This window comes from Neovison vison, chromosome 13 (assembly GCF_020171115.1).
Source record: "Neovison vison isolate M4711 chromosome 13, ASM_NN_V1, whole genome shotgun sequence".
NCBI classification, from domain to species: Eukaryota; Metazoa; Chordata; class Mammalia; order Carnivora; family Mustelidae; genus Neogale; species Neogale vison.
The window spans coordinates 15,279,916-15,301,430 of record NC_058103.1 but is presented as its reverse complement, the minus strand read 5'-3'; the positions used below and the strand labels follow the sequence as shown (position 1 = coordinate 15,301,430).

Genomic DNA, 21,515 nt, shown 5'->3' with positions numbered 1-21,515 from the left:
AGTTTGGAGGTTGAGCATGAAGACCCTTCTTTGGAAGGCGCAGTGGGAGGGAGTCTGTGTTCCATCCTGTCCTCACGGGGGAGCGGTTCTGGGATTGAATAGAGTGGAGAGATGGAGGGACAACCTGGGGGAGACATAGAGAACCAGGGGTGCTGGGCCCTCTTCAGAAGGTAGGGCCCTGTTGCCCGGCTCTGACCCAGCCCCTGTGCCCAGCCTCCGTGAACCCCTCCTTGGTGAAGGTGCATATCCACCACCCGCCGGAGGCCTCCGTGCAGGTCCATCAGGTGGCGCGGGTGCGGGGCGAGGCCCCAGAGGAGAACAGCGTGGAGACCAGATCCTCGCCCTGGCTCCCCGCCAGCCCCCGCCACAGCCACTGGGACAGCAACAGCATCCCCGCACGGTCTGGAGAGGTCCCCCCGCCACGGCCCCCAGCAGCACCCAGGCCTCCAGGACGGCTGGGCCGCTGCTATCTGAGCTCTGTGAACGGACAGGTGAGAATGCATCCTCTGCCTCAGCCCTACGGGCTTCCAGAATAGTCAGTGACTGCCCCTCACTCTGCCCCTTCTCTCTGCTCCTCATCCTTACGAAATGAATGTCTGCCGAGTCTTCTATTCCCCGTGTGGAAAACGCAGAGCATAAAATTGTGTGACCGAGGGGATGCCTCCTTACCACCTGGCTCCACTGGACACCTGTCAGTTCTAGACATGCCAAAGAGGCCCCAAAAGGGTCCCCCTCTAGAAGGGCACCAGCATCGCTGCTCCCAGTAAACCCTGGCCTGTCCTGGAGCAGAGCCTTGGCTTTCCGGCACACGGACAGTAAGGCTATTAGAACAGACGAGAGAGAGTATGGTATTCAGTTGAGACTGGGGGTCACAGAGATGTGAAATTAGAAAAGGCAGATTAAACCCTAAAGCTTTGGGGGTAAAAGATGAGATACTCCATCCCCCCTAGAGCCATCCATAGTCAGTGATGGGAAATCAGGGGAGTTTTTCTGAGTCTAGGCACCTAAAAATATGGGCTAAGCCAGACCTAGGATGGCTTTTGTCGGAGTTGCATATTGGTGTTTCCAAAACCCCTCCTGAGGTTAAGGAACTGGAGGAGGTAGCAAGTGGCCAAGGGATAAGGATTCTGAGTCCCCAGATCCTCCCCGGCTCTCAGTTTGCAGTGTCCCTTAGCCTAGATCCTGTTCATGGGGAAGACTTGCATCGTGGGTGACCCCGTAGTTTCATGGAGTTTGATGGAGGAAAGCCCATCCTTTGGGACCCTCTGTGGGCTGGGGACACGGAGGGGGACAGCTTGTAGACCTGCACGGAGCAGATCTTTCCTTATCTGGGTGTGCCTGCCCCCTACATTTAGGGTTTGATGGAATGGACTACAGGTTTTCGGCTTCCTTCCGGGGTACCCCCTGACTCTCTCCTCTCCTCCCTTGGATGAGGCATCCCTGTAGCAGGACGTTGGGGTTGAGCTCTCACCTCGGGTTTTCCTGGGACGGCTCTGTGCATAGCAGGGAAGGGAACAGGGTGTGATAGGTGTCCGTGGCCTCTTTTCCAGTGTGCCAACCCCTTGCTGGAGCTGACTGCCCAAGAGGACTGCTGTGGCAGTGTGGGAGCCTTCTGGGGGGTGACCTCATGTGCCCCATGTCCACCCAGACCAGGTGAGTGCTAGGTGCCGGAGTGCAGGGTTTGCCCTGGGCCCTGCTTCATCTCCCACCAGGGTCTCAGAGGCCAGGCAGGGAGAACAGGCTGGCAAACTGGGCAGGCTTTCCAGATGTGCTCTGACGGTGCTTCGGGCTGGTGGCTACAGCCCCTGACAGCTCAGATGGCTCGGGCCCAGGTGCAGCCTGGACTCTCTGCTCTCTCTGATTGCCTGGGAGGGGTTCTTCTCTCATGCCAGTTGTTCTTGCTCAAATTAGGGATCCCATCCCATGCTGGGCCCCTTCTACATATCCCCCTGCCCAGGCTTCAGGGTCCCAGTGGTCTGGATTTAGTGACTCAGTATTTCCCCCATTCTCTCCCTGGAGGGACCTCCAGGCCGCCTCCTCACCTCCTCACCTCCTGGTTCCTCACCCAGTCAGGGCTGGGGGTCTGTCCCAGAGGGTCCTCTGCCTTGGGAGATGGGAAACCCAGTTTCCCGCCCTCTTTTGAATGGTGGGAAAAGCCTACGTTTATCCATTCATTCATTCGCTCCTTCATTCATTTATTCGGCGAATATTAACCAGGTGCCTTGTGTGTGCCAAGCACTGAGGATTTATTTGGGAGTCAGCAAAATGCCCGTTCATGCTGCTCTCCTAGGTCTCGATCTTATGGTTGGGAGGTAGGTTTGAGGGTCTGCGCCTGAGTACGGCTTCTGCCCGCTCAGCCTGTCTTCTCCCTCCTGGCCCCACTCCTGGGACCTGGGCCCGGGGCCTGGCTTGGATTACTTTTTCCTGTCAACAGTCGACTTGGTGAGTTGGCTCTTTGTAGGGGGCCTGGCCTGGCGCCCAAAGGTGGGAGGGACAGGGCTATTCCTAACTTCAGACTTGGTTGTGGAGCAGTGACCATGTTTTCCAAATTAAAAATAAGCGCGGACGGTTTTGCGGCGTGATGGGGCTTTGGGTGAAGGCTTGGAAGCTAGCAGTAAGCTTCCAGACTTGAGCACCCAACGTGGAGCAGGTTCTGGGCCCAGCTCTGCAGGTTGACCTCGGCTCTGCGCCGTCTCCAGTCTGTAGGGTGGAGATGGTCATAGAAAGGGTCGTGGACACGGCGGAGCTGCTGTGGCCAATAGATGAGGCATGTGCTTAGCATTCGGGCAGTAAACAGAAGCTGTGATTGGTATTGCTGCAAAGTAGCCCTCCTTGAAGGGAAATGGGGGGGCTAGGGGGGTGCAGGAGAAGGCCTTGAACTGCTCAGCATCTCCCCCTGCAGGCCAGAGTTGTCCCGCCACTTTCCTTTTCCCCCTCTTTCCCTTCTTCCTCCTGGTTAGGTGCACCCTTGAGACTTTCACATCCCACATTCCATTCAGTCCATGGATATTTACATTAATGAATTACCCATTTGAAGTGCTCCTGGTGTGCAGGCCCAGGAAGGACAGTGGAGACTGGGGTAGAAGTAGTGCCTCCTTTCTCCAAGCTTGGGGGCTTGGGGTGGGGAGGGCCTCAAGGGGGGCGTAAACAGATAGCACTAAATAGACAAATGCCAAATGCTCTATAAACACAGCAGAACCAGGAACACAGATAGGTCCTATAGCACCTTTTTACAAATTAGAGGAAGGTGCCACTTCCTTTGTTCAAAACAGTCTTTACAAATAAATATCTGAGATGCCAGCGATTCTCTGAGATGTGGTGCTTTTGTACAGTGGACAACCTGCACATCTGTTCACTGTGGGGTAGTGGATCCTAGCTCAAATTTGTGGATCAGGGAAAGCTTCTTATTGGGGGGGGGTGGCATTCGGGATGAGATCTAAAGGATTATTAGAGGAGGCCAAAGAGAAGGGGAAGAGCTTAACCACCCAAGGAAATCAAAGATGCAGGTAAGACCAGGAGGGTGAGGAACTCTTCCTGGAGTACAGCACACCCAAGGCTGTGCCCTCACCTCCGCCCTGTCCCAGTTAGTGACTCCCCACCCCCTCCCCCACTGTGTTCAGGATATCTCAGCAAGCCGGGCACCAGGGTGCAAACCCTGGAATGTCAAGCATTCCAGCACACTGAGCAAGAAATCACAAAGACCGGGGAATGTAAACACTTACAACACGTTACAGTGCAGCTGGGCATTGTATAGAGAAAGGTCAAGACGCCCATGAACCTTGTTTGTGTTGATAACGTGCCAGATACCTAGCTCCGTGCCTGAGCCTAGGGCGGGGGCTTGGGGATGTATCTCTAAGTAGGCACGACAAGCAAGTTACCGTGCAAGAGTCAGAGGAAGAAAAGGTGAGCGCTGGGGTGGCTTTGGGAATGGTTGGCAAGGCAGGCAGGACTTCTGGGTTCTAGAACATTCCCAGGCTTGGTGGCTTTGTCCCTCTGAGCCGCGAAGTCTCCTCTGATGCAATAAGGCTGTGTCCTTCAGGAAAGGGCTTTGTCATCCCCAACAAGGTCATCTGGCAGAATTGGGACGGAAGAGAGTAAAGCCAGCAGCTAGGGAACTATGTGACTTCATGGCTTCCCCTGAGTCACTTTTTTGACCCTAAGTCAGTCTGCTTTTGAGGCTCCAGACCCAACTATCAAAGAAGGCCCCTGCAGAATGATGCTATTTCTGATGAAGAAAGGGACTGCCTTGAAGTCTCATTTACTATGGCACAGACCTAGCTCTTTTCTTCTGGAAAAAATTCTCCAGTGCTCTCTTTCTTATGGAGATGGCTCAAGGAGTCAAGTCAGGTCAGCCTGGGACTCCCTCCCTTCTTTCTCCATTCACTCTGGGTGACGGATGCCGCTGACCTTCCAGGACTCACCTGAGCCCCATCTTCCTGACCCTCAGGAGTTTTCAGAGCCTCTGTCAGGGTCCAAAGAGCACACAGCTCTCAAAGCCACTTTGATTGAGGCCACATTTTAGAGTTTTTGTCTGAGAAAGACAGACATCTGGGTTGACTGGAAAGTTGGCCGCTGCCCCATCTGGCTTGGCACAGGCTGTGTCAACCCCTGGGCCCCTTCGCTGGGGCAGGCGGGGCTGGCACCCTGCTCCTAGCCCGCAGTGGTGGCCTCCAGCTGTTCCCCACGAGATCGTCTGTCCGTCTGCCTGGCATGGGATGAGGTCACCTCCAAACCCAGCCCCTTCCTCTCCCTCCAGGGACTGCTGCTTCTCTTGCCCTTTCAAGGAGCTCTGCATCTTTCCCTCTTAAAAACAACAATGGCCCCCTCTTGCTGAACTTCCGCACTATGACGGCTCCCCACCAGCCCGATCCCATGAAATTATCACAACCATGTGCAAGCTAAGCGTCTTTATCCCCACTTGACAAATGAAGAAGATGAACCTCAGAGAGGACTGAGCAACTTGTCCAAGGTCACACAGCAGGGCAGGGGAGCAAAGCTTCAAACCAGTGTGTCTCACTCTCAGCTGACTGATGGGGGAGACTTGAGCCTACCCAAAGACAACAAACACCAGGACCTCAGACACGCAGTTCACAGCCAGGAGGGGGCCACCCGGGGTCGTGTTTCATGAACTACATGTGCATGAAGGACAATATCCCTCAAGAAGATGGGGCTTGGCTACGGGCAGGCAGCAACCTGCAGCTCAGACCTGAGAGTTCATAGAGATGTGCTGGACGAATTGCCCCAGGGCGGAGCCAGTAGGCTTGTTCTGTGTGGTTCTGGAAGACTAAAGCTAATGTGAGGGTGTTTCTGGTGAGCAGAACTCAACTCGAAACTGAGCACAAGGAGCTTACTTAAAGACCACAGCTTACCAAAACCCCAGAAGGACTTTGTTCCCCACCAGGGCAAGGATGCCTGCCGAGAATGGTTTGCAGAAGGAGCTGGAAATGATAATTGATTTTTGAGGGAATGGAGGTTCATATGTATGTGTCTGAAAATGTGCTGGAAACCCTCAGTAGAAAGCAAGCTTTGGTTTGCCTTGGTTTTGCCAGTGCCCTTGCCCACCGGACCGTTTCCTGTGAGGCCAGCCCATGCCCAGGGGGGTGCGTGTGAGGAGATGCAGGCAGCTAACAAGATTTGGAGCGGGGAGCATGGGGCAAGTCCCAGCAGCGACACTGTTTTCTTCACCATCGCTATTAGCAGCCGTGTGCCAGGCACCATGCTAAGTGCTTCCTCGTTCCACTGCGTCCTCACCACGTCTCTGGGGGTTGGGTGTGACCGTCTTCATCTTAGGGTGAAGAAGTTGTGTCTATGTGATCTGAGACCCCGGCCTCTAACTGGCCTGAGATCTGTCTCTGAGGCTGTTGCTTGCCCACTTGGCTTGGGGAATCTTCTCCGCTAGAGGACCCTGGCTTAGGGAACAGCTGTGCTGGGGTGGGGCTCCTGTTCTCCAGGACTCTGGCTAATACGCCAGTCTCCTGCCCTCAAGAGATGGAATTTTTCAGATTTACAATTGTTGGGCTGAAGAAAAGTAGTGTCTCTTTGGCTCAGGGATGTTCTGAGAGCTTCTTCCAAGGGACTTGAGGCCTCCAGGGAATTGTGCCTCAGCTCAAGTTAGTGCCCTCCTTACCCAGGACGGGGGTCACCAACACGTGGCATGTTTGGCCCGGAGAGGTCCAGGGAAGGCTGCGGAGGGGTTGTCTGGAGTGACACCTGTCTGAGCCAAGGGTCTGACCAGACCCCTCTCCACCTGACTGCTTGTGATGACCAAGACACTCACTTTGGCTCTCATGCTGCCCCCAGGGGAGCAGTCAACTTTGGGTGGGATTTCCACAATCCTGGGTTGGCAAGGGATCAGGGGCGGTGGGGGGGAGGTCCATTAGGACTTTACCAAGCAGGAAAATCTGGAATCATGAACCTTATAATAATCACCAATATGCGACAAGGATCGTGCTCAGAGTTTTGCAGGCTTTTTTACTGTTCACGGTAGCCCCAAGGAAGGAATTGTCACCTACATTTTACTGATAAGAAAACAGAGAGGTTAAGTAACTTGCCCAAGTGTCTCTAGCCAGTGAGGGGCAGCAGCCTGCCTGCTATCCTTGAAACTGTGTTGCTGGAAGGAAGGAGTGAGTGAGTGAGGGAGGGAGGGAGGGAGGAAGGAAGGAAGGAAGGAAGGAAGGAAGGAAAGAAGGAAGGAAGGAAGGAAGAGGAAATGAAGTGAAGGGAAGGGAAGCAAGAAGCAGGAAGTAAGTCTTAGGGAGCATCTACAGGGACCCCCAGGCATGGGGCTAGCTTCAGTCTGACCTTGATTATTTCTCAGTGAAGTTGACCTTCACAACCCATGAAACTGAGTTTCTGTCCCCACTTCCACAGAGGAAAAAGTTAAGACTGACAGAGGTTAAGAAACGTGCTTTGGGTCACACAAGTAGAGCGGAGCCAGGAATTCGATGGGGTCTGGCTGCCCCAGAACCCACACTCCTTCCACTGCTCTGGGGGGCTAGAAGGTTTTTTGCTGCTTACTGCCCCCTCCCCAGAGGTTTACACATCTAGGTTCAGCTCCAGTCCACTCACATGCCCCGGTGCATTGAGCTTAGCCTCATCCGGGTTGTGTGTGTTTCTGTCTGTCTGTCTGTCTGTCTGTCTTCTGGCAGAGAGATGTGTGGCAGGGTACCCTCCAGAGCTCCCTGCTGGGGCCATCTGTCATCACAGGCTGAGATCAGCGTGGCTTGAAAACAGCCCCGTGGCCAGACATATGTCTCCACCATTTCTTCCCCAAACTCTCTTGTAGAGTCAGGGCCAAAACTGTCTCCAGGAATTAGTCTGTCCTGGATGAGGCCTCCTTGGGAGCCCCGGCAGACAACAGGGAGAGTCCACAGGGCAGGCTCAGGCCACAGCCAGGGGCCCCTCCACTTCCTTCCCCGGTGTGTGAGCTAGTCTGGGTGCAGCGGTAAGGGGACAGGGCTGGGGTCAGGGACTAGAGGACCTGAGGTTCTGGCCCACATGGCCGTGTTTCCGTACCAGGAAAGGTACACACGTCTGCCCCACAGGCTTCACGGGCATTCTGTGATGCTCAGACTCCTTGGAGTTGGGGGTGATCCCAGCTGACCCTTCAGCCACTGCTCGGCCTTTCTCAGGCCTGAGAAGCCCAACTGCAAGGTCGCTGGCAGCTCTCCACGTGTCTCTTCGAAGCACGCGTGGGAAACACAGCTTCAGCCTCTCCTTCTAGATCCACTTCTGTCTTCTTCCCAACCCCCATGTCCTCCTTGTGTCAGCTCAGGGGCCGTGAGGGGTAGTGCGGGTTCTGCCCCATTGTCTTCATTCTTTCTGCTCGGCACTCCAGTGGTAGACCTTATGGGGCATTTTCCAAGTTTCTAATAGTCCTCTGGCCATCTCTGACCATCAGTCCTCCTGCCCATCTCCTGACCTCCTCCTGGGTATCCCTGCTTTTGCTTTTCTCATTTGCTCTCCTGATCCCATGTTAAAACAAGGGAAGAGGGACGCCTGGGTGGCTCAGTTGGTTGAGCAGCTGCCTTCGGCTCAGGTCATGATCCTGGCATCCTGGGATCGAGTCCCACATCGGGCTCCTTGCTCTGCAGGGAGCCTGCTTCTCCCTCTGAATCTGCCTGCCACTCTGTCTGCCTGTGCTCATTCTCTCTCTCTCTCTCTGACAAATAAATAAAATCTTTAAAAAAAAAAAACAAAAAACAAAAAAACAAGGGAAGAGAAGTTCCCCAAAAGGGTCATCTACTTTCTGATGGGCACAGGTATCCTGTAGCCTGCAGACCCTCGGATTCTTGCCTGGACAACTCCTGAGGCTTGGCATGAGTTCTTTCATTTATGTATTTGGAGACGGGAGAAAGGAGTGGTTCAGAATCTATCTTCTGGGGGCACACTGCCCAGGTTCATAATCCCAGCTCTATCCACCAGCTGGGAGACCTTGGGCATGTTTCCTAACCCCTCTGTGCCTCTCTCTCCAGGAGAGAGGGATCTGAGGAAGTCCTGGGGTGGCTAGGCTGTCTGCCTGGGGGGTGCCAGGCCCAAAGGGGATTTCTGGCCCATGGATAAAGTGCTTGGAGCAGGCAAAAGGGCAGCCTTCTGACCCAGCCCAAGGTCAGACTCCCCTGGGGGCAAAGAGGCCTAGTAGACAGGATGGTGGGTGTGGAGAGGTCTTTAGTTTTGCCCTTGGAGGGTACAGTGGGCCATTCATATCTAAACTGTCCCTAGGGCCCTCTCCTCCTGGCAGGTTTCCCAGTGCACAGGGTTAAAGTTATTCTGTTTGCTCCTCCATAAAGTGGGGGAAATATTAGTAAGTCCCCTCGAGGACTATTATAAGGATTAAATAAGCTGATACGTGTAAGGACTTTACAGTAGAGTCTAGCACATAGTAAGTGCTATTTTAGCCTTTACTCTTATTATTCATTCCGGTTTAATTGTGGGCCGCTAGGGGCACCTGGGTAGCTCAGTCCGTTGAGCATCTGACTTTCCATCTCAGCTCAGGTCTTGATCTCAGGGTCATGAGTTCAAGTCTCACACTGGGCTTACCAAAAAAGATGATTGAGTGCTTATAGTGCGCCACATGCTGTGCTGGGCTCTAGAGATGTAGCAATGATGAAGACAAGGTTCCTGTCTTCATGGAGCTGACCCTTTACCAGGGGAGATGGACAAGCAAACAGACCATCATAATGCAGCATTTTAAGTGTCATGGCAAGGAAAGGCCTGAGCGTGTTGGGAGGGCTTGGGAGGTGACCTAGCAAGCGTGGGTGGCAAGGGCTGTGACATCGGTCCCCCCAACTACCTGCTGTGAATCACACAGCTCGAGGCTGCCAGGAGCACGCGTGGGACAGAGGGTGGGTGCTGAGTTCTACCCGAGCCAAGGTTCTCCCTTCCACATGGCTGTCTGAACTTCAGCCTGCTGTCCCCGGATGAGACTGAAGCTGACTTTTCCAGATTAGATACTGCACTTGGTCTTCCAGAAGCTGGCAGGTGGCCTCTGGGAGGTGCAAAGCAGGGTACGAGGGCCTTCTTTGGGATCCAGTAGGGGTTGCTGGCAAAATGGGAATTTCATCCAGGACAGTGGCTTTGAAATTTATTCCTGTTTCCCTCCTGCCATCATGGTGCTGCCCTGGCCTCCGGCCCCTTCTCTCGCTCCTGCCTTCAGCAGAGCAACAGGCAAGGGATGTGGCCTCTGCTGCCAGAGGCTGGGGTTCGACCCCCTACTGGGCCCCCTCTGAGCTTCACTTTCCTTGTCTGGACAATGGGGATAATGATCCTGGCCTTGCAGGATGGTTGTGTGGGAAACAAACATGATAATGTGGACCAAGGGCCTCATGACTCCATCCAGATGTTCCCTTGTCACTGCTTGTCGGCCCCTTGGCATCAGCCTCCCGTTATTCTTTCCCACCTTCTGTTCCTCATGTTTGCAGGCTGCATCGAATCAGCTTGCTTTCTGAGTTTCCCCAATGTCCCCGCACTCTTGCCTCCTTCCTGCCCTCGACTGATGCCCCCAGGCCCCATGCCAGGGGCTCCCCCTTTTCCCAGCCTCACTCCCCTCCTTCCATCTCAATGTCAGCATGTTCAGAATCCTCATTTACCCCCCGCCAGGCTGGAGCCCAGTCCCCCCATGGTAGGACGACAGGCAAAGCGGGAGTGAGACTGTCGTCCATAGAGGGAAAAGATATTACAAATTCAACTGACATTTTTTTAATGTAAAAAAAAAAAAAAATGAAGGGGCTCCTGGGTGTCTCAGTTGGTTGAGCAATTGCCTTGGGCTTGGGTCATGATTCCGGGGATCCCGGGATCAAGTCCCACATCAAGCTCCCAGCTCCATGGGGAGTCTGCTTCTCCCTCTGACCTTGTCCCTTCTCATGCTCGCTCTCTCTCTCTCTCTCTCTCTGTCAAACAAATAAATAAAATCTTTTAAAAAAATACTTAAAAATCTTAAGTGACGCTTAAAAAAAATGAAGAAGCCTCACTAACTTACAATCTCATTTGGTCTGTATGTCAGACTCAAATGTCACATCTGACATGTGGCGTGTCCTCAGGGAAGAGCAGGGTTCCAAGAAAACATGGCACCTCCTCGTGTTTGTCTCTGGAATGAACACGTCCCCTACGACAGTGCCCGGCTTATGGGGTTTTTCAATCATGTTGTCAAGTTTGAAGGAAAACAACCCTCTCCAAGTGGAAAAGTGACTCTAAAAAAATTCCTGCAAAGAAACAGAATTCGAAATAATACTAATTACATCACTGCAAGTGATCACTTTTAAAATGTGACGCTGCCCCTTCTTCCCTGACCTGTAATCAATTCTTGGATAAAAATAATGAGTGCCTCTCAGGTGTGAGCCACAACGGAGCCCAGGACCTAAACGATCAAGAAGGCTGTATGGAATACGGTGTCTACATAACAGACTTTGCCCCAAGTCTATAACGTGCTGGGAACTAGCAGCTGACAATAGAGCGAAGCCATCTAGATCAGAAAAACATTTAGACAAGACCAAGATGTTCAACCTTTGCTGTACAATTGGATGAAAGCATAGGTCTCTCTAACCTACGCCTCGGTATTTGCAAGAGTCCATTTCAACAATGAAATAGATGAAGAACTATCCTCTTGTAAAGATACTGCTAAGGGAAGGATGAACCGCAAGTGGTATATTTGCAACAGTAAATGACTTCTTCAATAACAATGAGTTATTGGAATGAAAGGGAATCCAGATGAGGACAGAGACGTGGGGGGCGCTGCACAGGAAGTCCCGTCACCACAGCCCATGATCAGAGGGGAGCCACCGCCATGAGGAAGGCAAAGTCAGAAGACAGATTTCTAGAGAATTCATCACGCGGTTCACTTTATGAAACAAAACCTTTCAAGTAGAATGGGATCTTAATGGAACATTGTGTCAGAAGAGTGTCTGTGAAAATCCCTGTACTCCTTTAGAATTGCTGGCTATTAGCCAAGAAATGATCACACTTGTAGATGAACTGTTCTTTTTTTTTTTTTTTAAGATTTTATTTATTTGTCAGAGAGAGAGAGGGAGCACAAGCAGTGGAAGTGGCAGGCGGAGCAGGCAGAGGGAGAAGCAGGCTCCCTGCTAAGCAAGAAGCCTGCCCGTGGGGCTAGATCCCAGGACCCTGGGATAATGACCTGAGCTGAAGGCATCCGCTTAACCCACTGCGGTGTCCTGAGGAGCTATTCTTTAAAAACTCACACACACACACACACACACACACACACAGAGAGAGAGAGAGAGAGAGATGGCTGTCCACATCTGCTGCTCTTTCCTGTGATGACAGATGGCTGTCAGGACTCTGCTACCTGCTAGAGCTTTTCAAGGAAAGAAAAGAAAAAGAAAAAACCCTTCAAAGCATTCCTCGGGAGGCTGACGGGCTAGTCCTCTCTCCAAAGTAACAGAGACGTTTCCCTGTTTTTAAGTCAATAGGTTTTTCTTTTTCAAAGAATTTTTCCCCCTCTTTAAAGTACAGTGGAATGTTGTGAAATCAAGGTAGGATGCGAAAGCGGCCCCAGAATCTGAGCCTTATTTCCTTGTTGGTCAATCTGGAGTCAAACATCTGGTGGGTTTGGTCCGCCCTTAACACTGGGCGGGCGGCTGGGTGCGGCTGGGCCACAGGAAGAGCCTTTTGAAAGTGGCTGTTTGGAAGCGGTTCCATCATGTTGGGATTTGTTGCTGTAAACCAAGTCCATTTGCACATTTAAAAAACTTGACAACTGGCATTTTCCAATGTGTTTTACATTTTTAAGAACAACTAGCCAGCCTCAGGGGAGATGGAAAGTTACCCACCACACAGTTGGTGAGAGGGAGTGAAAACTTAAGAGCCTGGTTTTCTCCGACAGGCCATGGACTGCGAGTTTCTTCCATCTTGAGCTGAGGTAACTTGTCAGCTATGGCAGCGGTAAAACCGAGGAGCGAAAGGAGCTGAACTTGGGACTAGACTGTGAATCGTTGCATCTGCTTGTTTAAAAACTAAGAAAACAACTATAGTGATGGAAAATGGAACCATGAGCAGAAACTGGGTGTCAGGCATGAGGGACCTCTCTGTCACTATTTTTTGTAACTTCCTACAGAGGTGTAATTACTTCAAAACCAAAATACTAAATAAATAAATATATAAGACTGGTTTCATTCCACTGGAATGTACAACATTTACTTGCTCTGTCTGACATGTTATAACCATATACGAGGCCTATAGTCGCTGAGTGACGTTTCTAGGAGGAACGAAGTGGGTCAAGAGTAACCCGGTTTTAGCCAGGGAAGGGATTGTAGCCAAGGGGGCACAGCTCCCCACAGGAATGACTTGGGGGTTCAGGGCCTCACAGCCGTGCAGTCGGTGGCACCCCACTTTCAGCATGGGTGACGGGGAGCCCAAGGGCCTTGCAGTGAGATCTGTCTTTATCTTTACTCCTCAGCCTCCCCAGTGATCGAAAATGGCCAGCTGGAGTGTCCCCAAGGGTACAAGAGACTGAATCTCACTCACTGCCAAGGTAAGGGTGACCCGGGCCGGAGGGAGGGAGGGGGTTGGATAATGAAGGCCCGAGGATGCCAGGGCACTCCCCCACCCCCCACCCAGACAGACGGAATGGTGGCACTGAGTGCTCTTCACTGGGCACCTCTAAGCCCCGGCTTTTGGGAGTTGGGGCTACTGGTTTCCAGAGGCCTCAGGAAGTTGTGGGGATTATGAGAGAGCAAACTAGAAAGGGCTTGGATGCTGAGCCCGTCCCTCTTCCCATCTCCACCTGCCCCCACTGGACCTGAGCCAGGTGCATCTCTGGAACTGTGGGGTCTGTATGTGCGTGTGCGGGTACTGTCCCCACATCCCCTCACCTCCTCGGCCAGTCTCCTTGGCATGGGAGGACTTGGAATCAGGATCTAGTCAGCTTGAGTTGATGGGGACCTCTGGGGTCTCCCCCCAACAAATCACCTCCCACAGCCAGGAGCGGGGGGAGAGAAGGTACAGGTGGAGGAAAGAGGGGACCATAAAGCACGGACCCTGGCCAAGCTGGCCTGGCTGACAGGCTGTTAACCAACTGAGGTCTTGGACACTCTGCATTTCACAGGGGCAAGGCCCAGAGTCACCTTGGGACAGAGGGATGGAAGCCAGGCTCAGCTATAGCTTTGTCACTATGGGGAATTCCAGTGGGGATGGTGCGTAGGCCCAGGATGACTGGGGCATCCAGAAACCCTCACTGAGGGGCAGCTGCTGCCACTGAGCAGCTCAGGCTCAGAGCAGACAGCCCCTGTTGGCTGCGGGCCCGGCAGTAGGAGAGATGAGCAGAGCCTCCCCCCGGGGAGGCTCCTGGGGCTGGCAGAGGTCAGTGGGGAGCTGAGGCGGCTTCCCCATCGGACAACTGGATACGGTACTGTCTGTATGGCTTACCTGAAATGAAGCTGGGTTAGAGACAGGACATTGACCCAGATGGCCTCCTAAGCACCCTTCCCCCTGGAGACTTCTCCAGGAGAGAGGGATCTGAGGAAGTCCTGGGGTGGCTAGGCTGTCTGCCTGGGGGGTGCCAGGCCCAAAGAGGATTTCTGGCCTATGGATAAAGTGCTTGGAGCAGGCAAAAGGGCAGCCCTCTGACCCAGCCCAAGGTCAGACTTCCCTGGGGGCAAAGAAGCCTAGTAGACAGGATGGTGGGTGTGGAGAGGTCTTTAGTTTTGCCCTTGGATGGGACAGTAGGGCCATTCATATCTAAACTGTCCCTAGGGCCCTCTCCTTCTGGCAGGTTTCCCAGTGCACAGGGTTAAAGTTATTCTCAGGATCTCAAAGGAGCTCTCAGTCCTCCCTCCATTGAGCCCCAAGGGATAGAGGAAGCCAAAGGGCCCACCCCCAGGAGTATCCCCCCACCCCGGCCCTTTAAACCTCCCCCCCTTCCCATGTCTCCATATCTGGGAGGGGACCTGCTCACCTCTACACCCACATGCGTCACCTCCTCTCTGTCTCCATCCTTCTCTCCTGCCACCGGCTGAGCTGGGGCTGTTAGGAACTGCGTGTGTTGTGCTGGGTGTTAGCGCCCAGCGACAGACAAACATGGCTGCCCCCGGTGAATATAGGCGCTTGAGCAATTACATACCATGGGAGAAGTGCTCTTGCTAGAAAGAGGCCCTGGGTGCCGTGGGATGGCATGGTAGGTGCCCCTTCCCAGACCGGGAGGGTAGGAGAAGGGCTTCAGGTGACGGCTGACCAGGGCGTGATGAGTGAGTGACTCGAGGTGACCAGCTGAAGGAGATGCAGGCATTCCGGCTGAGGGAGGAGCACACGCAAAGGAAGGGTTGGGCGAGCGGGAGGACAGCCTGTGTGGCCACAGGAGACAACACAGGCATCCCAGGGCCTCATCAGAGCTGCCTGCGTCCCCACAGGCTTTGAGGAAATGTGGGGAAGGGCACTGGATACCGTGCGAGGGCTTAGGAGCCCCTCCAGGAGGCAAGTCAGATTTGGATCCAGCGCTCTGGCCACAGTCCAGAGGCAAATGGGCCTGTTCCCCTGCCCAGAGTTCGGTGGCATTTCTCCAGGCACCTCCCTCCCAACAGGGTGTCCTGCCAGAGAACAGTTGGGCCATCTTCTAGCCCCTTCATTCTGTGCTCAGTGCCACTTTCCCTGAAGCCTATGGGTGAGCAGGTGACTCTGGTGACGGGGTCGCTGTGTCTGGTGTCCTGGCCTGGAAGGTGGGGGGCTCCTCACAAATCTTCCCCACTCACCATCATCAGCAAAGACACCATCACCAAGACTTTCAGGAGCTTAGAATGTGAGGGTTGGGATTTCCCCTTGGCAGGAAGAAGGAAATGCTTTTGAGATCACAAAGGATGCCAATGTCACTCCCTTGTTTGAAGAACAGCACAAGCATCCATTGGTCTCGCAGGCTGTGTGTGGCCTGCCCAAGGCTTCTCGGCCTCCTGGAAACATGCCCTCCAGACCCTCTGGCCCTCCGCGCTTGCCTCCACCCTCCTGCCTCCCGTCCTTGCTGGGCTCCCTCGAGCCCACTGCTCACAGTGGACATGGTCCCGAGACCCGGGGTCCAGGGGAGATGCTGCAGAGGCCCTCCAGGAAGTCTGAGGAGGAAGGGCGGAGCAGATGGTTCTCCCCACTCCAACCCAAACTGTCTCCTTATCTGCTCCCCCCGTTTGCATCCCCGCACGCCCCTCACTAGCTGAGCGACTTTGGGCAAGTTACTCCTGGACCCTGTTTCCTCATCTATAAAATGAAGCCACGGGGACCTGCTTGATAAAATTTTCGGTAAGAACCCAACGAGGTACCATGTGCCCGCCACGTGGTGTGGTGCCTGGCCGGAGATAGGCACTCAAGAAACAGTAGCTCTTGACATTACGATCATTATTACCAGTGAGCGGAATTAAGTGATTTGCAATTATCGTCTTGTCTTATTCTCCTAACAAGACCATCTGGTAGTTACAAATAAGGTCCCCATTTTATGAATGAGGAAACTGAGGCACGGAGCGTGGGACCACACTTAATAGATGGCAGCTCTCTTATTGTTGTCCCTTTGGGAAGTTCTATACCCTGGGCCCTCCCCTCCGCAAGGCCTGGGGTGGGGACAGGCTCTCCCTCACATCCTCCAACCCCGCAGATATCAACGAGTGCCTGAGCCTGGGTGTGTGCAAGGACTCGGAGTGCGTGAACACCAGAGGCAGCTACCTGTGCACCTGCGGGCCTGGCCTCATGCTGGACCCGTCCAGGAGCCGCTGCGTGTGTAAGTGTTGGCGGGGACCGGAGGTGGGGGACACTGGGAGGCGAGATGGGATCCTCAGGGTCCACCGGCCAGGCCCAGAGCAGTCATTTCCCCCAGGCCTCATCCCCAGACCAGGGTCTGTGTCTCAACCCAGTGTACAAAAGTGTGGAGCGTACAGAGTACCCAGTGTATAAAAACCAAGCCCCCCTGCTGGAGGGGAGACAGCTAGCACTTCGGTTTGGGGTTTTGACCTGTCTTTGGGGCTTTGCAGTTTGGGATTTTCTACTTCTGTTTTTTCCCTAATCCGTTCTGTTCCCTCTGTGGCCTCATTACCTTGGGGAGATGTGTGTTGTATTTGCTGCAATGTCAGGCCGAGCCGTGGCTGCCTCTTCCGGGCCTGAGTCTGGCAGCCTCATCACTGAACTGCGGACAGGCCTCCCTGAAAGGACCTGTCTGTGGCACGTCCGGCGCTGCCCCCTGGCCCCCAGGCCTTTCCACAAACCCGGGGCCCCTCGTGGCTCGGAATGTGTCCGCATCCATGAATACACACGTGTCTCTGGTCATATCCGCACCGTGTCTGTGTGTGTGTGCACACACACTGTGTGCCTGTGTGTGTGCATGTGTGTATCCACAGGAAGCTGTTTCCAGCGGCCTCTGTGGTTTCCCGCTGGAAGAGGCCCCGGCTGGGAGCGCCCCCAGAGAGCAGAGCTGACGCCACAGCCCAGACAGGGCTCTCCTTGGGCAAGGCCTGACCAGAACTGAATAAAACCAGTCCTGACTGGCATCTGTGACGGGGCAGCCCAGGTCAGGTTGCCCCCCAGCTCTGCAGAGCTCCCCGAGGCTGGCCAGGCCCTCAGTCCACAAACCACCGGGTACTAGGTCTGGGGAGGCCACAGGACAAGCAAGACTCCAGCGTCACCCAGAAGGAGCGTCCTGTGTGACAGAAAGGATGAGACAGGACCCAGTCCATGTGTCCAGGGAGAGGAGACAGTAAGAGGCCAGAGTGGGGAGAGCGTGTCCGAGGGCTCTCAGGGAGACTTCATGGAGACAGGGACATGTGACCCATGCCTTCAGGGACACACAGCCCTCCCTCTCCTCACCCCACCCCCACTCTAGATTGCTTTCTCAGACAGACAATTTTAACTCCTGAAGAGACTTTTACTTATTAGCGCCAGAAAGAGATGCTAACTTAATACAGGAGGCAGAGGCGGCCCTCGGGTGTTCTTTATTTTTGTCTCCCTCCCTGCTGTTACCCACTGCGCTTCCTTTCTGAGCTCTGCCCTTTTCCCTACCAGCTGACCAGAGCTGGTCTACAAGGGCCACCCCCCCTCTGGGCTGGGGCAGCCTCCTGATACTCTCAGCCAGGTCACCTCTACCCTGGGGCTCAAGGGGACCAAGCCATTTCCTGCAGTGTCCCAAGGGAAGTGGCTGCTGAGAGCAGAGATTATACCTGGAGACCTAAGCTCATGGACTGACCAATAATTGATCACAACCTTTGACAAGGCCCTTTTACCTCTATCATCGTGAAGAAAGTATATTAGTCAGGGGGGACCTGGCCGGCTCCGTTGGTGGAGCGTATAACTCTTGATCTCAGGGTCATGAGTTTGAGCCCCACTTTGGGTGTAGAGATTACTTAAACAAACAAACAAACAAATAAACTTTTTTTTTAAAGTATATTAGTCAGGAGCCTTTGGGCTACAGATGACAGAACCCCAACTCAAACCACTGTAAGCAAAAATAATTCCTTGGTCCACACAACTAGGAAGTCGAGGGGTAGGTATGCCTCAGGCTTGGTTGGATCCAGCACACAGTGTCTTTGGGATGCCCCTTGCTCTGTTTCCTTTGTGTTGATCTCATAATTCTGTCAAAGGTGGCCACCAGACAGTAGGCCTACATCTCCCAGTCCTGCAAACTCCAATTTAAAAATAGAGAAATAAAAAGTATTTTTTTTGTAATAATCCAGGGAAAGTCCCAAAGCTGATTATTAGCACTGGGTCCACTTGGTCAAGTGCCCATCCCTGACCCACTCGCTGTGACCAGGGGTATGGACTCTTTCAGCTAGGAAGTAGGGTCAGCCTCCACTCCACATGGACAGAATGGTAGACGGGGTAGATCCCATAGGAAAACCAGGGTGCTTTCACCAGAACACAGGGGCGTGGATGCCGAGCAGAAAGAAACACACGTGTCTCCTCCCCATGGCATTATCATCATTCTTATTTGATGCATGAAGACGGTAAATCCCAGGGAGGTCATGTGGCTGATCTTGGAGCAGGGATTTGAACTTGGCCTGCTGAGTCCTGGGCCCTGACCTGGACTTCCCCAGGGTCATCGACTGCTTAGCTTTGAGTGTTGTCCTCTCCACACATCCCTCATCCCCTCGTCCGGCCCAACAAGGAATCTGGTCTGTTTCCATGTGGCGTGAGCTCTTCATCCTCCGCTGAGATAATATACAAGAGGACAGTCTTCACTACTCACTTTCAAAGGACAAGAAGGGGGACCGTGTTGGTAGTATTGTTACCATCTAAACCCAGCATAGCTCTCACTCTCGGTGGCCCACAGCATTTTGATTCATGCACACGGGTCCAGCGAGCATTACTGAGCGTCCCCAAGCCCCAGACACTGCCCAGGGTGCTGTGCTACAGAGATGGCCAAAATAAGGTCCCTGTCCTCAAAGCTCCCCATCAGGCCTTCAGCTCTCAACTTGTCTCATCTTCCCAGGGAGACTGTGGCCCTAGAGCACACAGCACAGCTGCCAGGCCAGTGGCAGGCTTTTGTAAACGCTTGCAAACCCAGCACCTGGAGACAAGCCCGCATGTTCCCATTTCCTGCCCTCGGGCTTTCCACGGGAGGGTGAGAGTCAGGGGGCCCATCCAGTAGGTTAGCACAAGGAGATCCCGAAGCCTTCTACCTGTGGCCATTCCTCCCCACATTCTTTTGAGCATTTCCACGGCCCAGAGCTGCAGACTGAGACTCAGGCCAGGCCAGCCGGTGGGCACTGCCAGCAGCCGCTCCCACCCACTGCCCCTCTCCTCCCTGCGCTTCCCCGAGGCCGGCCCCCTGCCCACCCCCCTGCTGTGTCTGTTGCAGCCGACAAGGCCATCTCCATGCAGCAGGGGCTGTGCTACCGGTCGGTGGGGCCTGGCACCTGCGCCCTGCCTTTGGCCCAGAGCATCACCAAGCAGATCTGCTGCTGCAGCCGGGTGGGCAAAGCTTGGGGCAGCCAGTGTGAGAGATGCCCCCTGCCCGGCACAGGTAAGCCTCCGTCCCAGCACAGCTCTGGCCCCCACGGGCTTCCTCCAAGCCAGACTCTTACAAGTCTTCCCTCCCTCTTGCTCAACTCCTCACCCCAACCTGGGTCCCTCCTCCCTCACTGCAACAATTGTTTGTCCCCCTAAATGGAGGAAAGGAAGGGCTCTGGGATCCCTCGGGAACTGTGCCCCTCAGTTTGTCCTTTGACCCTTGACCTTGCAGAGGCCTTCGGGGAGATCTGCCCTGCTGGCCAGGGCTACACCTACTCGAGCTCACATGTCCGCCTGGCCATGAGGAAGGCAGAGGAGGAGGAGCTGGCCAGGCCCTCCAGGGAGCACCTGCTGAAAAGCTTCGGGACCGTGCCTGGGTCCGAGGGGAGACAGCAGCTTCGGGCCGTCACTGACACCTGGCAGGAGGCCAAGACCGTCCCTGACAAGGGTATCTGGGCTGCGGGAGGGGCCTGAGGTGTTCCCCTGCTCCCCCCCTCCCAACCCCCCAAGAGCTTCTGGGTATTTATCCTGGTGGACACCTGGCTTCCCAGTTCTGGAGCATTCGGAGAGGGAGTTTAGAGCAGTAGCTCCCGGCTCCAGGAACCTCCTCGCCTGGCATGCTGGGAAGGCCTCCCCTGCATCCCCTCACGTGTGGGATCAAAGAGGCCCACACCCCAAGCGTTGCCAATGGAAGTGGGAGAGGTCAGCGGCAGCCCCAGCTCCAGCTGATCAGGCCTTTCCGTCCCCAGCCCTGCTGCTTCTGGGCTAGCGCTGACTGCAAGGCCTGAGAGCTGGCGGGGAGATCCTGGGGAGTCTGAGGCTGTAGATCCCCTCCCTGGCCTTAGAGTCGGGGCACCAACTCCAGCTCAATGACCAGGGGCCCAGGACGCTTGGGCCAGAAAGACAAGGCCAAGGTGCCCCTGGCGGGCCCCCCCAAAAAACCATACTGAAAGCACACCCAGGTTCCAGTGGCCCACAGTGCAGGAGGCCAAGGATACACTAAGACCAGGAGAGCTATGTGATGGCCAAAATTGCCCTGGGAATCTGGAACAAACAGACAGGGAAGTCAGGACAGAGCCCCAGTCGTCATGGGAACTGGAGCCTGGCCAGGCCAGGAGCAGCTCCTCTCTTTCTAGAATGGTTCCCTGGGGCTATAGCCCAGGGCAAGGGGCGGAGGCTTTGCTGGGAGGCTTGAGAGGGAGGGGGTGGCAGAGCAAAGAGGAGGGTTACATCTAGGACTGATGGGCGGACTGGCCCTGGAAGGGGTGGGACTTATCCCTGAGGCCTTAGAGAAAGGCTGGAGATTTCCTTTCACCGATGAAGCCACCTTGTAGGCCCTCCAGACCTGGCATTCGGGAATCTTTGGTGGCCAGTCCCGGCAGGGCGGGAGGGGCAGAAGCAGGTTAAAAGATTCTGCACTCTCTCCACGGCTGACCTCTGGGGACAGAGTTCAGGACATCAGAGACTGAACAAACCCTGGCCATGGGTGGAGGGGAGAAGGCAGCCAGGCTCCTCCCTGAGCTCATGCTCTCACCTTTCCTTCCCAGGAGACTCTCAGCCTGGCCAGGTGAGTGCATCCTCCCAGCAGGGGCTGGGCAAGCATGGCAGGGAGTGGGAGAGGGTCCCCACTGATGCAGGGAGTGGGAGAGGGTCCCCACTGACGCAGCAGGGCGCTGTCTCCTGAAAGAGGAAAGGGAGACAGATGGATTATGTGCGGGGATGCTGGAGGGGGCGGGTCCATCCAGAGACCTGGTTTTACCCTAAGGGAAGTAAGAACAGCTCTTGTACAAGTGTTCTCTCGGGGGTCCCCTTCAGAAAGGAGGTAAGAATACGTCCCGTTTGTCCCAGCTCTGCAGATAAGAGCTAGATAGAACTGGTTCCAGATTAATTCTGGATTCTGTACTTCCGGAGCATGACTTGCTTACACCTCAAGATCTCCTGTGGGGGTGGCTTGCGGGGAAGTGGAAACAGCTGTGGATGGCCTCAAAGCACTCCACGCCCTTCCCTGTGCCCAGGATTCCCCTGTAAAGAACTGAATGTCCTCTTAGAAAAACATTCTGGAAGAGTGAACCTGCTTCTTCCCTCACCCG

The 21,515-nt window shown here is 54.4% G+C and overlaps 1 protein-coding gene across 1 annotated transcript in view; it reads left to right on the top strand.

The window, feature by feature from the left end:
• LTBP2 (latent transforming growth factor beta binding protein 2) overlaps positions 1-21,515 on the top strand; it is a 100,044-nt gene that overhangs the window by 52,227 nt on the left and 26,302 nt on the right. Inside the window, exons 7-13 of the mRNA XM_044232445.1 lie at positions 214-491; positions 1,551-1,653; positions 12,914-12,988; positions 16,085-16,207; positions 19,274-19,438; positions 19,658-19,873; positions 20,973-20,992. Coding sequence (XP_044088380.1) covers positions 214-491; positions 1,551-1,653; positions 12,914-12,988; positions 16,085-16,207; positions 19,274-19,438; positions 19,658-19,873; positions 20,973-20,992 — 980 coding nt within the window. The remainder of the gene's footprint in view (positions 1-213; positions 492-1,550; positions 1,654-12,913; positions 12,989-16,084; positions 16,208-19,273; positions 19,439-19,657; positions 19,874-20,972; positions 20,993-21,515) is intronic.